Source organism: Stegodyphus dumicola, chromosome 9, assembly GCF_044657685.1.
Source record: "Stegodyphus dumicola isolate Sdum_Otavi_A_Nest chromosome 9, ASM4465768v1".
NCBI classification, from domain to species: domain Eukaryota; kingdom Metazoa; phylum Arthropoda; class Arachnida; order Araneae; family Eresidae; genus Stegodyphus; species Stegodyphus dumicola.
Window position 1 is genome coordinate 123,097,830 of NC_140776.1, and position 15,837 is coordinate 123,113,666.

A 15,837-nucleotide genomic window follows, 5' to 3' on the forward strand; every position below is an offset into this window, starting at 1 on the left:
TCCAGAAATGGCAACATTGCTTGACTGAAGGTTAGAGCATAGGTTCCTGAAAAGTGGTTATGTGTATGTTTGCTAGAGTTTGTTTATTCTGAAAATTTGGCGACTTCTGTTAAGGTGTTTACTTATAACACATAATTGCCTGCATGTGGGTGTTTTGTTGTGATATTTTATTTTGACCTGTTTGTACAGAATTTTAGATTAATGAAATAAATATATAAAATATTGGGAAAATAGGATGTACACATCAATCTGTTTTTGCTTCATTGTTCGCTCATTTTTTTAATGATTTTGCAAAGGTTTTATATATCAAACAAACCTTAGAATTTTTTTTCCTAGTATGTTCAATCTTACAGCCTCTTTGTTGAACCATCATATTACATCTTGATTTCAAAGATAAAAATTTTTGTACTTTCCTTATTTTAAGTTTTCCGTTATAAGAGAATCCAGTAATAATTATGAAACCTTTAGAAATTTTTCCTTGCTGTTTCTGTGAATCAACATATTAAGTCTTTTTCTTCCCTTTTTTTTTTTTTTAGTAAATCAACTTCTATTGCCATCAGATAAGCATATCCAAGCCTCATCAATTGTAACTATGTATTTCCATTTTTCACCTGTCAAATAATTTTTGTACAGCAATCTACACATAGTCTTAAGCTGAGAAACATGTTTCGGTGGTAGGCAATGGACATCATGTTTTATTATTATTATTATTATTATTATTATTATTATTATTATTATTATTAGCTTTAAATCAGATTTTATAATTTTAAGCTTTAAAACAGATTTTATAATTTTGTTCACAGTTCCTACAGAGATATTTAAAGATTTTGCAATAGCTCTTTGGGAGTTGAATTTTCCTTTAAAACATGAGATGCAAGTTTAGATTTAATAACAGGTGTGCGTACCTTTGTTGGGTATGCATTTGTTTGCCTTTCTCCCAGTCAGATGAAAACTTTAATTGTTCTTTCCTTTCATATTAAATATGCCACCTATTTTGCATGCAGAAATATTAAAAATATGCTTTTCACGTATTTTATAATAATTGAATAATAGTATTGCTCTTTGAACAGTGCAAAATAATAGTCTTCAATCCATTGTTATTTTAAAGAAAATAATATTTTTAATACTACAGATGATAACTAAACCTAATTTCAGTTTGATGCCAGTCATGCTTGTATTTAAAAATTAATATTGAAATTCATGGAGAAAATCAAAATCGTTACAAAAATGTGTAAATGCAAAGTAGCAACAGAAAATATAATGACTTATTATTGAATTAGGAGAATTTCTGTTTTTAGACTCTTTATATTACTATGCGAAAGAAATTTCAGTACTTATATGTTTAATGTGACACAGAATATGTTTACTTAGGACGAGGAATGTGATTTTTACCTAAATATGTCATCTTTGTTAAACTAAAAAACAAAGATGCAAATTTGATAAGTGGCCCATTTTTTGGATTTCTGCATCTGAATTTCTGATTGATTCGGGAGGTCTTATATCGAACGTTTCCAAACAACAGTACACATATTTCCAAGAATTTAAATGTGTTTCAAATTAGGTGCATGAAAAAGAAAAAGTTTTTGTCAAGTACCACTAGATATCGGTATATGTTAGAACTTGCCTAGCTTAGTTCTTCAGGTTTGTTCAATGAGCTAGCTCTTGAGGTTTGTTCAATGAGCTTTTTTTGTCCACTTTAGCAATATAATTTTTTTTTAATCTTCATTTCTCTGGTAGTGGAACTCAGAGTCAGCATATATAGTATTATTCCAGTGAACTGCAGTGCCAATTCGGCCTTTCAAGTTCTTTTTCACATTTATGTTTCTGTTAAGTTATTTGGTAAGTCATAGGTCATTTGTGATAAGGTAAGAGACTAATATTGAAGCTTTTTCTCATAATTGTTATGAATTTTATGCATAGGTAGATGATTTTAGTGCAATTATATCTTAAATTATTGTATATTTTTGTGTAATGTAACTTGAAAAAACTAAGAGAAAAGCTATGCTGAAAAAGTAAGAATACAGGGACAAGTGTATTTAACATTGAGTAAATGGGTAACTCGGTAATTTGACGAGAAGTCACCAAACTTAGTGACATTTTGGTCCAGTCCCTGTGTCACTGTAATAGATATTGTAATTGAATAAATGTAATTGATCACGATATTAGCTACAACTGTAATTCGACCGTTATATTACTTTCCAGTAATGTCGAGAAACAGGAAGTACTAGAAATATCTCGGCGGCGAGGGGAAAACTATATGTGGCCAGAGAGAGAGCATCTGCTTTTAATTATTTGTTGTTATTGTGAGTTGTTAGTGTAGCATGAGATCGGATTAGCTTTCTCTTTAGATTTTTTTTTTTTTCGTTAACGTTTAACATTCTTAGTAGTTTGAAGTATAACTACTGATTGTATTGTGTGATGCAGTGAACTTTTGTATGAATATCATCTATAATTGGCGCTAAAAAGTGCTATTTATCCGATCAGCAGGATAATACTCAAGTACCAAATACTTCTATCGAAAACTGCAGAGGTCTGAAATATTTCTATAGGTAAAAATAAATTATATTAATTCATAATCAGACTTTTGTGCATTTAGTCCATTACAAACCCATTTGCCTGCAACAATATATTTTCAGTTAGATTGCATAATTACATTTTTCACAACATGTTCAGTAAGGTAAAATAGCTGAGGCAGATTTTTTTGTGGGGGGAGGCCACATCAGTATATGTACCATCCACCCTTATTTTTGTTAATTTGTTTCAGTATTTGCATGTCTAAAAAAATAATTTTGAGCTCTATCAAAATGTATAACCATATTAGCTGTGTTAAGTATTTCAAACCTAGGCTTTTTAATCATTTTAATTAAAGATAAATTGATGGTCATGCAATAAGCAAGTGTTTCTTAAAATGTATTTCAGTGTTCGTACGGTCCTTAAGAGTCCTTAAATTTTTTGGAATCGATTCTTGGTCCTTAAAAGTCCTTAAGACCAAAATCAGCAGAAGGTCCATAATTTTACTCATCTGAAATTTCTGTCTGCTTCCACGATTGCCATTTTGAGTGTGAATTTCCATTTTGGAGGAATATGTTTGGCAATTCACTGACATATATGGTTATCTTTTGAATGGGTTCATGAGTTATATTTTGTTTCTATTTTTAATATAAGTGATGGGATACTCGAGTTTCTAAGCAAGAAGTAAAACAAGCATTTCAAAATTAATTTTTTTCTAATAAAGAGCCCTTAAACAACTTTTCACTTTTAGGAATGTGATTTCTTTTATTAAACGGCTCTAAATTTGGCGACCTAATCAACATTTTGGCAATTTTAAGATCAGTTTCTATAGAAAATTTTTAATTCTGAGATCTGAGAATTTTCCAACGATTTTTTTGTAAACATCTTAACATTGATAAATTTCATAAAAAATAATGGTAATATATTGAAATTATATTTAAAAAATAACATAAAAATAAATCATTTTATTTTTTGCTGTCATATTATAAAGTTTCATTTTGGCAACTTATACAATATTTTGAATCTTAATAATGAACAAGGTTATTTAATTACCTATTTTAATTATTTATGACTAACTGCTTACCCTTAAAAATTATCTCTACATATTAAAGCGAGTTATTGTCTTTACTCACTTCCCTTTATACTCACTGTAGTCACAAGATAAAACACAAAAATGTAAAAATTCAAGTAAAACTTATTCTTTGCATCTAGTGAGACTTAAAATAATATAACTTATCACTTCTGGTGCTTTAATGGCTTATTGGAGCCTTAAAGTATATTAACTGGGTTTCAACCCCTGGAACTCTACACGAAGCTGTGACCTTAACTGCATCAAACAGGGCCTGACTAACTTTCAACACTTGTCATTGTGTCTAAATCAGGCCTTTCAGGTTTGTTCTAATCAGCAGGTCTCTCTCTAGACAAGCAGCAGAGGTGACAATATTCAGTCTTTTGGTTATGAATCATGCTGATTATATCTTACTTCTCATTTTAACCCATGCTGTTTGACATAAAAATCTATCTGCTATTTACTAAACCGCTAGACTGACCAAGTTTGTGACAAAATGAGACATTTAATAAAAAAAATAAAAAATAAAAAAAAAAATAAAATAAAAAAATCGACATAAAGCTGTTAGTAAAATGTAAATGTCACTTATCTTCTTTCAAATATGTCCAACTATTATAAGTGTAAAATATTTAATGCTGCTTGATAAATTTCATAAAGTTTATTTTATGCCCAAACTTATTAATAATTGTGTTAATTCTTGTTCAGTAATAATGCATTCTACTTACGGATCTATTTTATTTTTAGGATGGTATTACAAAAGTGAAATTCAGGCATAAATAATATTTTTAATTGAATTTATTCAGTTATTTGCTCATAGGTCCTTAATTTTGTTCATTAATGGTCCTTAAAAGTACTTAATTTCCATGTGCAGAAGTGTGTACGAACCCTGGTACTTTTGTGAGTTTTGCATTAATTTGAGATGTTGTAAGTGGTTTGACATATAACAATACGTGCTAAATCCTGACTTTGGTGTGTTAAGAATGCAAAATTTGGAAAGAACCCAATGCAGAATATTTATATCATTAAATGTTCAGTTCATTTTCGTTAGCTTTCCTGTTTCTAGAAGACTTTCTGTGTCAAGAACTTGTGTGTGATTTGCTATATTCACTGTCTCATGTCCAGAGTATGGATTGGTTGCAGTTTATATAACAGTATTGTGAACGTCTGTAAGAACACGGATAGTTCTTGACACTTGTACTGATGTAAAGGACTATCAGTTTATCAGATCATTGCATTTTTTCAAATACTGTATCCCAAAGGAGATTATATACATCCTTTGTAAGAAAAGTTCCAGGACAATTTTCTTTTATTTCTAAGTGTGCAGTATTAAAAAAGGGACAAATGTTGTTTTTATATTACTTGGTATGTATTCTTACTTGATATAACCTTGGCCGTGTTTCCAAACAAACTTACTAGTGGCAGGACTGTGCTTAGCAACTCATTGTTCTGATTGTTGTTGCATTCATTAAGGTGATGCAATGTATGCTGATTGTGAGCAAAGAGTGAACATTAAGTTCTGTATTAAGCTCGGGAAAACCCCTAGTTAAATGGGGAACATGATTAAGCAAGCATATGCAAGTGAGGCACTTTCAAGAAGTCGTATTTCGAGTGTTGCAAAAGGTTTCGTTAAGGTAAAGCTTCAGTGCAAGACCATTCCAGAGGTAGTTGCCCATCTATAGCACATACCAATGCATACATGGAGCATGTAAGGCTGTTATTGCAAGAAAACTGTCATGTAACTGTAAAATGCTTGTTTTATGATATTAGAAAAATGAACTTGAAATGTGATGTGTGTCATCAGAATTTATGCGAAGATTTAGGGAAACAGAAACTTAAAGCAAGAATCGCCCCTCACTTACCAACAGTTGAACAGAAAGAGGAAAGTCCAAGAATTTCTGCTAAACTATTGGCTAGAGACAGACGTGATGCCACATTTCACATTCGTGTTGTGATCCCTAAGATGATTGTGATTTTTTTCATGTTTCCATGAGTGGAAAGGGGACTGAAAGAAAAGCTTCATCAAGATCATGCATTATGAAATGAATTGCAGATATCCAATGGGCTTTGAAAAATGAGCTTGCAAGCATCGCAGTTGAAGATTTCCCCACATAGACCACCAGAAATGTTGTCCTGGATCTTTTCTGACAAAGGATGTATGTATTAGAAGACAATGTTCTTACTCGCACTATAAAATTGGCAGTAGTTTAAAATTACACAATTTACACAAATTACATCTTCTGTGGCCTGCACAATCTCTTGATCTCAATGCTGTTGAAATTATGGGAGATAAATTAGTGGGCAAGATTGATATATATTTTTGTCATCCATTTTCTTAAAATAAAATAGCCACTGTTTCAATAGAATGACTAAAATACCATTAAAAAAAGACTAAAACGTTGGTCTTCTGTATTATATTATTAAAAAGTTACTGCAATCCAGATATAGGTGTTTTAGTTACATTGTTTGATCTGTATGTATATAGTGCAAATAATCAAATTTTCAGATGGTAAAAAGTAATTATTTTAATTTCATCATAATCATAAATTTCCATAGTGCAATTTAAATTTTATATTAGAACACACTTACAGCTTTGATATTTGCAGACAAAGTATCCATAGAATTCTTCCTAATTGTTGTGGCTACGTCTTATCAAAAACGTAATCTTGATGTCTTTTTCTTTTTTTTTTTTTTACCAGATCTCCTTTAAACTGAAAATAACAAAATTAATGTTTTTATATATAATGGCATAATATTGTATGATTTTTCCATGTTCAAATTTCACTCGAATTCTCATTCCACCATAATACATTAAAAATTCTTCATTGTTAAAGTTTTGTGTACTAGTTTTCCATATTTCCTTTGAGAATGTAGATGTCTAATCCATTCCATCACTTAGTGTGAAGTTTCAGAATTAACCATCATCTGCTTTTTGCATTGAATAAGAAACTTTTACAAATAGCATTTCACTAGTATATATTGGTAAGAATTTTCAGGTTTCGGGCAAAAACAAATTAAATCAAGTTATTCCTAAAAGTAAATGAATATCTTCTTCTTTCAGTAAGCATATCTACAGCATGATATGTATTATTCTATAATAGTTACATTTAACTTCATGAAGTCTCAGTATATTTTGATCTTGCATTTCTTAGGCTTCTTTAAATAGTGTTTCTGTAAGTGATGTGAATGAGTAATCTGATTTTCATAGTCATGTAAAACATTTTTAGCAATTAAAGATGAGCCTGGACCAAGGATTCTAGTTTTGGGACCGAAGAAATGTGGAAAATCATCATTAGTTCGTTTTTTGATCAATAAAACTTTGCATACGTGAGTACATTTTTCTTCTAGAGTTTTAGTATTTTTCACATTTACTGTTAGCAGCTAACAATGTATTTAATTCCTAGCTGCCAACAATCCCAGTTTTACCACTTAACTTGTTAATGACAATTTTTCATCACATTTCCCAGTAGTTTGCAGAATCTGCTAGTTTTTTTTTTTTTTTTTTAGCTTTTCTTAAGGTAAAGGTTTCTAAGCAATAAATTAAAGTAATGAAACTTAAAATTGTGCAAATTCCATCCACCTATGCCTAATGATTTTGAGCATAATTCTTCGCATTAAATTTTATTTAACCGGAATTGTCTTAATCTGCTATAGATGTCCATAGAATATTTTGTCAAACTTAATCAATGTTTAACCAGTTAATATTTCTATTTAATTTTTGCTTTATATCAGTAAATGTTACATTATTGTGCCTGCACAGTTGCTTGTATGCTAATTATTTGATTTTATTTGCATTGTGTTTGAAAGTACTTAAGATAAATTAAAGCTTACCTTCCCTATGTGGGATTTCAGCATAAAAGTGTAAGGAAATTGCAAAATGTAATTAGCCAATCGACATAAAATATCTAATAAAATATGAATGTATAAGAATCATATTATAAACAGTTCAATAATCAACCTTGCATTATAAAATGAATTTAGTCTTCTTTTAATCTTTTGAGCGGCATGGCTTTTTGTATCTGTGCAAGAAGACCTGTATTTAAACAACTTTTATTAGCTAATTTTATATAATTACTTATTTTAGTCTTTGTTTTCACATACTTGTGTTCATTAAGGTGGTATTTACATTATTAAAGAAAGAAAGAAAGGAAAATATTTTAAATTATAAGCCATTATGTATCAAGTGACAAAATCTCATAACTGGATGAAGGCAGTCTTGCTGCACAGAGAGTTAAAATGGCATCGCTGTGCAATACTGAAACCTCCTGGAAACTGCATCCCCCCCCATGTGAACATCCCAGTTTGGAGATTGACACCTATGGAGTTGTCTTAATCTATTGTAGACAAAGAATTTTTATGTGGAGATTCCACTAAAGGTTTAATCAGTTAATATTTTAATTTATTTTGTTTTACATAGTATACAATATACACTGACTACCAATAAGTATTTGGACACCTGTGATAGAAAAGAAAAACTAACTTTATTCAAAATCAATAGTTGGTAGAGCCTCCACGAGAGGTAATTACAGCGTGGACCCTCCGGGGTATACTTTCCACAAGTCTTTGTATGACAGCTAGTGGTATTTTCTTCCACTCGGCTTGGAGAAGACATAGAAGTTCCTTCACCGATTTTGCACGGGTAGTGCACCCCTGAATTCGGCGGTGCAACTTGTCCCAGAGGTTCTCGATAGGGTTCAGGTCTGGACTCTGGGCAAGCCAGTCCATTCGATGAACTCCATTGGCACCATACCAAGCCTTGGTTAATGTCGAAACATGACACCTGGCATTGTCATCCTGAAAGTAACAGGGGTCCAACCCGTAAAACTGCCACAACGTAGGAAGCACATTGTCATCCAAAATAGTGCCGTAGGCATCGGAGTTGAGCTTGCCATGAATGGGGACCGAGGGTCCCAGCCCATACCAGGAGAAACATCCCCAGACCATAATTCCACCTCCGCCGAACTTGACTGTTGGCACAATGCATTCTGGCAGGAGACGTTCTCCAGGTAGACGCCAGACCCAGACCCTGCCATCCGAAAGGTAAAGGGTGAATCTTGATTCTTCACTCCAAAGAACCCGTTTCAACTGATCTACGGTCCAATTTCGATGTGCATTAACCGAGCAGCACGGTTGGACTTTGTGATCAAAGGCTTATCGGCAGCAGCACGACCGTGAAAACCAAGCAGATGTGCTTCCTTATGGATGGTATTCATTGAAACAATACTCCCGGATGCCTGAAACTCCTCGCGGATGAGGGCTGTCGCTTAGGTGCGGTTCTTCCGAATTTCTCTGAACAGCACTCGTCGGTCTCTATCCCCCAGTTTCGTTGGTCTGCCGACTCGGAGCACATTCTGACAATCACCGCTCACCTTCCACTTCTTAATCACATAGGCCACTGTCGATATTGGGTACTTTAGATCGCTAGATATGTCTCTTAAGGATCGGCCACATTTGTGATACCCGATAATTATACCTTTCTCGAAATCAGAGAGCTCCAAACTACGAGGCATCTTGCATACGACTAAAGCCAATGCTGTTTCCTACACGATATATACCGGCGGAGTCCGTGGCGTACCTTGGGACCGCAGATATCGTCATTTGCATAGGTGTCCAAATACTTATTGGTAGTCAGTGTATTGCTAAGTTTTTTTTTTTTTTAATCTGCACAAAAGTATCAGGGTTGCCATGCTACCTGGAAAACCAGGAAGAGTTAGGGAATTTCAGAGTTGATCAAAAAGGTCACAGAATTTAAATATTTTAACCAAAATTTGGAATGGTTGAATTTCATACGGCAATCCACCCCCCCCCCCAAAAAGTGACTTTTGCAGCAGTACTGAAAGCGAATCACTTTCTTGACGAATTGTATATAGTACGAGCATCATTACATCAGCTGATGTAGAGCTAATTTTGACAGCATCAATCAGATTGTCTTTCAGAAAGGTAAAATAAGTTTCCAGTAACCTTTCAAATCCAAGAAGCATGACTTGCATGTTCTTGCAAAGAACAAGAAATGTATGCATGTTGAATGAAAGAAAATTCCACCTCTTGGTTTAGAGAGCTCTTTTCTGTCTTGTCATCTTCAGTTTAAAAAACCTGATAAGTAAAACTTTATAATCTTTTACACGTTATTAAATATTTTTATAAATGTGTGTTTACTTAACATTCTATCTTGTTTGTTTGCTTTGCCTCCTATTTTTTATTTGCCTATACAATTTTACGTTAAATTCCAAGAAAAATTGGTGGAGTTATTGCTCTAGTAATATCAAGTTAAAAGAAATCTATTGATGTTTATTGAATCATTATTGTGCATTATAAAAAAAATAATTGAACTGCTAAGCTTTTGAACATCGTTAGTGTTGTGGATATATCATGATTATCGAACTTTGAAATTACACAAGAAAATGTGATATTTTGTTTAGTTAAATGACAAAATATTTATTTATTCTGAATTTGATTTTTTGTTGTTTTGGTTTCTAGATGATCCAAATTCAAAATTTTATTTTCTGTTTTGATCTTTAGATAATCCAAACTAAATTTTATTTTCAAGAAACTAACGGTGTCGGAACTCGTGGCCAAATTCAGAAACAGATGTGTTAAATATAATAATGCCACCTTATACTCTTCATGTAGAAAAAGGGGATATTATTTAGCACAAAACAAAATCTTTTTTTCTCTTTAATAAATGCCTTTTTTTTTTTTTTTTTTTTGTCGTTTTGTGGTAACAGTTTTAAAAAGATAATAATAATCAGTCATCTGGTTAACTGTTTAGTATTATTATAACTCTAACGGTATTTGCCAAAATACCACAGATTATTGTAATTTAACTTTTGATTATTTTCAGTCTTTATATAAATTACTATTTTTATGTTATTCATGACATTTGATGTGGCTTTTTCCTTCTAAATTTATTTATTTATTAGTTAATAATATTTTGAAATTCCAGGCAATATTCTGTGATATACTTCTGAAGCTAATTCTATCGGTATGATGATATATCATCATGAAATTTAAAACACAGTTTTTACTTCCTCGTACAAAGATTATAATCACGAAAAATTTTAAATATCACACTACAATGAAAACATCCATTTTGCCGCTCTTGAATCCATTTAAGCAATGTTTTTTCATGACATCTGTATGTACGGACAGGATAGAGGAATCTTTTTCCCAAAACAGATTGTAAAATTAATTTGAAGTGGGTTCAAAAGAGAATTTTTTTTGTGTGTGTGACATGTGTACATACATACTTATGTATCTCGCATAACTGAAAAACAAGCAGCCTGAGAGTGTTGAAATTTTGTATATGGGACTGATGTAACATGTAGTTGAGCACCTCCCTTTTTGGTTGCAATAGGCCGTACCAAACATATATATTATAAGATAACTTAGAAAAAGCTGCAACGGATTGACAGTGGTTCTCTGCATTATAACTTAGAGATTTTATTGCATAGTTAGAAAGATGACACTTGATGGAGAGACTTGTAGACAGACGTGGCCAAATCAAATATAATTCTTATTGCTGAATACGAACTAATTATCAAAACATATTCTTCATCGCACATGATCATGAGAGCCATAGGCACCCCACAGTTTTTATATAGAATATCACATTTTAGATAATGTCATAGTTAGCAGCACAACAAAGCAAAGGGAGCAAAGTAGCATTTTCATTGCAAGGTAGCTGAAGTTAAAGTGCGCAATTAGCCAGTACGGAGGCTCACCAAGAGAAGGTTTTGATTTAGGTTAGAAATTTAATCTGCATGCAATGATTTTGGAATTATCAAGAAACTAAAAGTTGTTTAAGTGCTATTAAGCCTAACAAAGCTATCATTTGTATACATTTGAAATTCTTAGTAAAACAGGGAATTAAGTTAGTTTGTACACCAGTCTTTCAGTGTCTTTTTGCTTAGTGGTGTAGAGACATTAGGTATTTTTTCGGGGGGGGGAGCAAGCAAGATGAAAAATTAGCAACGCCTTCGCCGGTAATCGAAGCATAGACCTCTGGAATACTGGCTCAGCGTGCAGACCATCTCATCATAAAGGCATGCTAGGAAGGTGGGAGAAATGCCTTTTATATTCCCCCTTTTAAAGGGCAACTGGGATTTTTAGGGGACCCAATCGCCAAATCGTGGGTGCGGAGAATCATCGTCCAACACCCTTTTAGTTCGGCCGTCAGTATAGAAACATTAGGTATTTTTTGGAAGCAGGCAAGATGAAAAATTAGCAACGCTTTCGCCTGGAATCGAACCGGCCCAGCGTGCAGACCACCTCACCACAAAGGCACGATAGGAAGACGGGAGAAGTACCTTATAGCAGTAGCGAAAGTAAAGTTTTGTACATCAAAAAATTTCACTTCCTGCCCACTGGACAGATTGCTTATTTTTGTGTTGAAACTCTAATTCTAAAGAAAAAATGTTTTTAAGTGTATATGGTGCTTCATGTTTTTCTGTATTTTAAAATTTTTAATAAAGATGTCTTGAGTTTGTATGTATTATTGTCATGCCGGGAAGTGAGAATTAGTGAATTAATTGAATGAGAAAAATATATATATGTAATGAAATTGGAGGAAATAAGTTTGAATTAAATGCAGTTAAAAAATGTATATAATTTAATAGGAAGTACAAGGAAGTCGTATGGTGTCCTCGTCACGTTTTTTATTTATGTATGCTGCTACATAAATATAAAATACTTCAATTTATTGTAAACTATTCTTAAACAGGTTTATTTCTTTCCTTTAGCTGTAGAATGTCTGCAAAAAAATTTTTTTTAATTCAGATTGGACGGATTCTATTCTTAATCCTCAGTGGAGTCCATGGTTGCAGCTTATTGAAGGAGTATTAATTTAGAAGTCAAACAACAGAAAACAGCATTATATTTTCAAATTTTCACAGGACCAGTTTCAATGGTTTTACCGAACCATCATCCTCAGCTGCAAAAGCACAAATGAGCAAGATGAGATATAGTGATTAGACAAGATAACGTGAACAGGAGTCAAGCTACTGGTACCATCTATTGATGAAACCAGAACTAAAACATAATTTCTTTAAAAGCTGAAGGGAAAGATGCTGGAATTAGGGTCGTTAACTAGAACAGAAAGATTTTTTAAATGTGAAATGCCTCTAGAAAATCCAGTTCACCAACGGAAGATATTTTTTGAATAATTTTGGCAGCAGAAAAATTGAAAGTATGATTTTCAGACCAACAATGCTGGCCAACAAAAGACTTCCTGTGTTTCCTTTTTTCTAATGTATGCCTCATGTTCCACTAAAAGTTAACGTGAAATCTTAAGGCTTTCTTAGTTTGACCAATGTAAATTAAACCACACTGGCAAGGAATCTTGTAAATATCCCAGGAATTCAAATCCGGAATGGGGTCCTTGAGTATGGAACTCGGAATTATTCTCATCTCAGCACATCAAAAAGCACACTCTTGTTTTAGGAGATTATAAAAATTCTGTTGTCATTCCCTTCTTTCCATCAGTTAACTATAAAGTTGCATGTATTTTACAGAAATTTAACTTTTGGGTTATTTATTCTCCCATCAATAAAATTCCGATGTTCGTAAAACCCTCTCCACCATGCAGCACGTTCTGCAGTAAATTTCCAGCTGATCTTCTGGCAATAAAATCTTGAAATTTGGAGTCCTTCAGTATTTTTGAAAAATGCTCGAATTGTGGGTTTACCTTTTGAAAGGTTTTGGCATTATCCGAGTAAATTGTGTCACAATGTCCTCGTCTTGATACAAATCATCTAAAAGCCATCAAAAAATTTTCTGTTGACATTCTGGAGACTAGCTCTAAATGAAGGGCTCTGGTAACACAACAGGTGAAAGTAACTATGTACGATTTCTCAGTTCCGCTTGCTGATCTAACCCAAATAGGACCAGCAAAGTCCATTTCTGAAACAAGAAATGGTGGAGTCTGAACTATGACAGCTGTGCAGTCATCTGCTGAGCAGATTTTGCTGTCTACTTTCTACAAATAAGATAGTTTCTAAGTATCTTCTTCACAAGCTGTCGGCCTTTCGATATCCAGTATTCTTTTCGAAGGCTGGTTAAAGTGGTTGTAACTCCACTATGCATTAACGTATGTTCTCTTTCAATAATCAGTTTGGTAAATTTTGAATTTCGAGACAAGAGGATAGGGTGTTTTTCTTCAGTGCTGAAATTGGACAATTGTAATCTTCCTCCAAGCCGTAAGATTCCTTTATCATCTAAAAATGGAAAAAAGGAATATATGGTTGACTTCTTAAATATGTTTTTATAAGTTTCGAATGCCGAAATTTCCGAATTATATGTTACTCTTTGAATTCTACAGATCCAGAATTCTTCTGCGTCTTTAAGCTCTTTAGCTGTAGGAGCATCTGTCAAGTTTTCTAGCATCCTAGTTTTCAAAGTGAAGCATTTAGTCCAAGCTGTTATTCTTAATATTTTCATAAGTACTTGGAAATATCAAGTAATTCAGCCTTCTCTTGTACGATACATTTATACTGTTGGGCACAAGCTAACTTCTTTCTATATTCTAAATTTTCTTCTTCAACAACGTTTACATTACCAGAGGGCCAAAATTCTGAAGATTGTAAAAGCCAGGGTAGCCCATACCATCAAAGTTGACAATTTCTTAAATTAGCAACAGTAGTTCCTCGAGATATGAGGTCGGATGGGTTATCTTTCGCACAGCAATAATGCCAATTATTGCTTTCAATTAGTTTCTGAATTTCATAAATTCTGTTTTTGACGAAAGGTTTAAATCTTTCAGGAGATCTATGAATGCAAAAATAAGTTATTTGAGAATCAGTCCAATGGAAGGGAATTACTTCGTATTTTAAACATTTTGCGATTTTATCACTCAATCTGTCAGATAAAAGCGCACCCAAGAGGAAGTGTAAGTGATTTCAGAGGTGCTCTTGGAAGCAACAGAAACTTTTTGAAATGTTCCATTGTCCAAACCTATTCTTAGATATATCACACATCCATAAGCTTTCAAACTAGCATCAGAAAAGCTATGGAATTCTATTTGTTTCACGTCTACATCTAATATTCCGTTTAAATAGTAACTGGGAATCCTGAGGGGGTTCAGTTCTTCAATTTCTTCATACCAGGCTTTCCATTTATAACTAAGATCAGGTGGCAGTTCATCGTCCCAATCAATTTTCGCAGACCAGATTTCTTGAATCGGACACTTTATTCTTATAGTGAAAGGGCCATAAAATCTGACAGGATCAAAAATACAACCTGTGGTTTGTAAAAGAAAACATTTTGAGTTAACTGATGAAGAATCTGTCAAAAATTATTTGTGATACCAAATGTTGTTGAGTTCTTTTGAATTAGTATGCCACTTATGTAGTGACATGCTAGCTTCATTAAAAGTGTTCTCAATTTCTAAACTTGTTTTCAGGGTTTGTTCTAAATTTCGTTGATCACCAATAATGACATTAACATACAGTCAGTTTTTTAAGAGTTCTGCTGTTTCAGGATATATTTTTCAATATTTTTTAAGGTGATGCTTAATAGTAACAGCCAGCAAAAAGGGACTAGATTTTACTCCAAACAAAACTCTTGTAAATCTGAAGGTTTTCAAATTTTCATTGCTATTATCAGGATCATCTTTCCAAAAGAATCATGTAATGTCCCTGTCTTCTTCATTTAACTGTATTTTATCAATAAATCAAAAATATCAGGATATAAGTTTGGAGCAGTATATAAACAGTCATTTAGAGAAAGTGTCTTTGGTTTATGAGCTGAAGCATCATAAACTATTCTTATTCTGCTTGTTGCTCTATCATTTCTGATGACTGCCCTATGAGGTAAATAAAATAGGGTCTTATCATTTTGATTGTCTTCCTGAACTGGTTCAGTGACATATTTTAACTCGTAATTCTTTAAAACCTCTGTATATTTAATAAACAGAGAGTTATCTTAAATTTGCTACTTAATTTCGTAAACCTTTCAAGTGCTATATCCCTATTATCTTCCATTAAATGTTTTCAATTCGGTTTCCAAGATAATTTTACTTGGTATGTGCCGTTCTTATTTCCTGATATCAGATTCGAAAGATTTCTGAATTTCTGAATCAACAGTTCTGTTGTTTTGAGTATCACTTTCTAAACCTAAGTTTTCTAGCTTCCAAAACTGTTGTACTTGATCTGATATCAATTTTTCATTTACTGTTACTTTCATAGTTAATAATTCACCATGATCATTATTTACTTTACCTTGCAAACACCACCTAAATAAAGATTCTGTGGCTACTACATTTCTTG

General features: G+C 32.8%; 1 protein-coding gene across 1 annotated transcript in view; it reads left to right on the forward strand.

Annotated features, from left to right (window-relative positions):
• Nucleotides 1-15,837, forward strand: part of LOC118202477 (polynucleotide 5'-hydroxyl-kinase NOL9-like) — a 131,894-nt gene that overhangs the window by 49,649 nt on the left and 66,408 nt on the right. Inside the window, exon 5 of the mRNA XM_085824039.1 lies at nucleotides 6,805-6,904. Coding sequence (XP_085680165.1) covers nucleotides 6,805-6,904 — 100 coding nt within the window. The remainder of the gene's footprint in view (nucleotides 1-6,804; nucleotides 6,905-15,837) is intronic.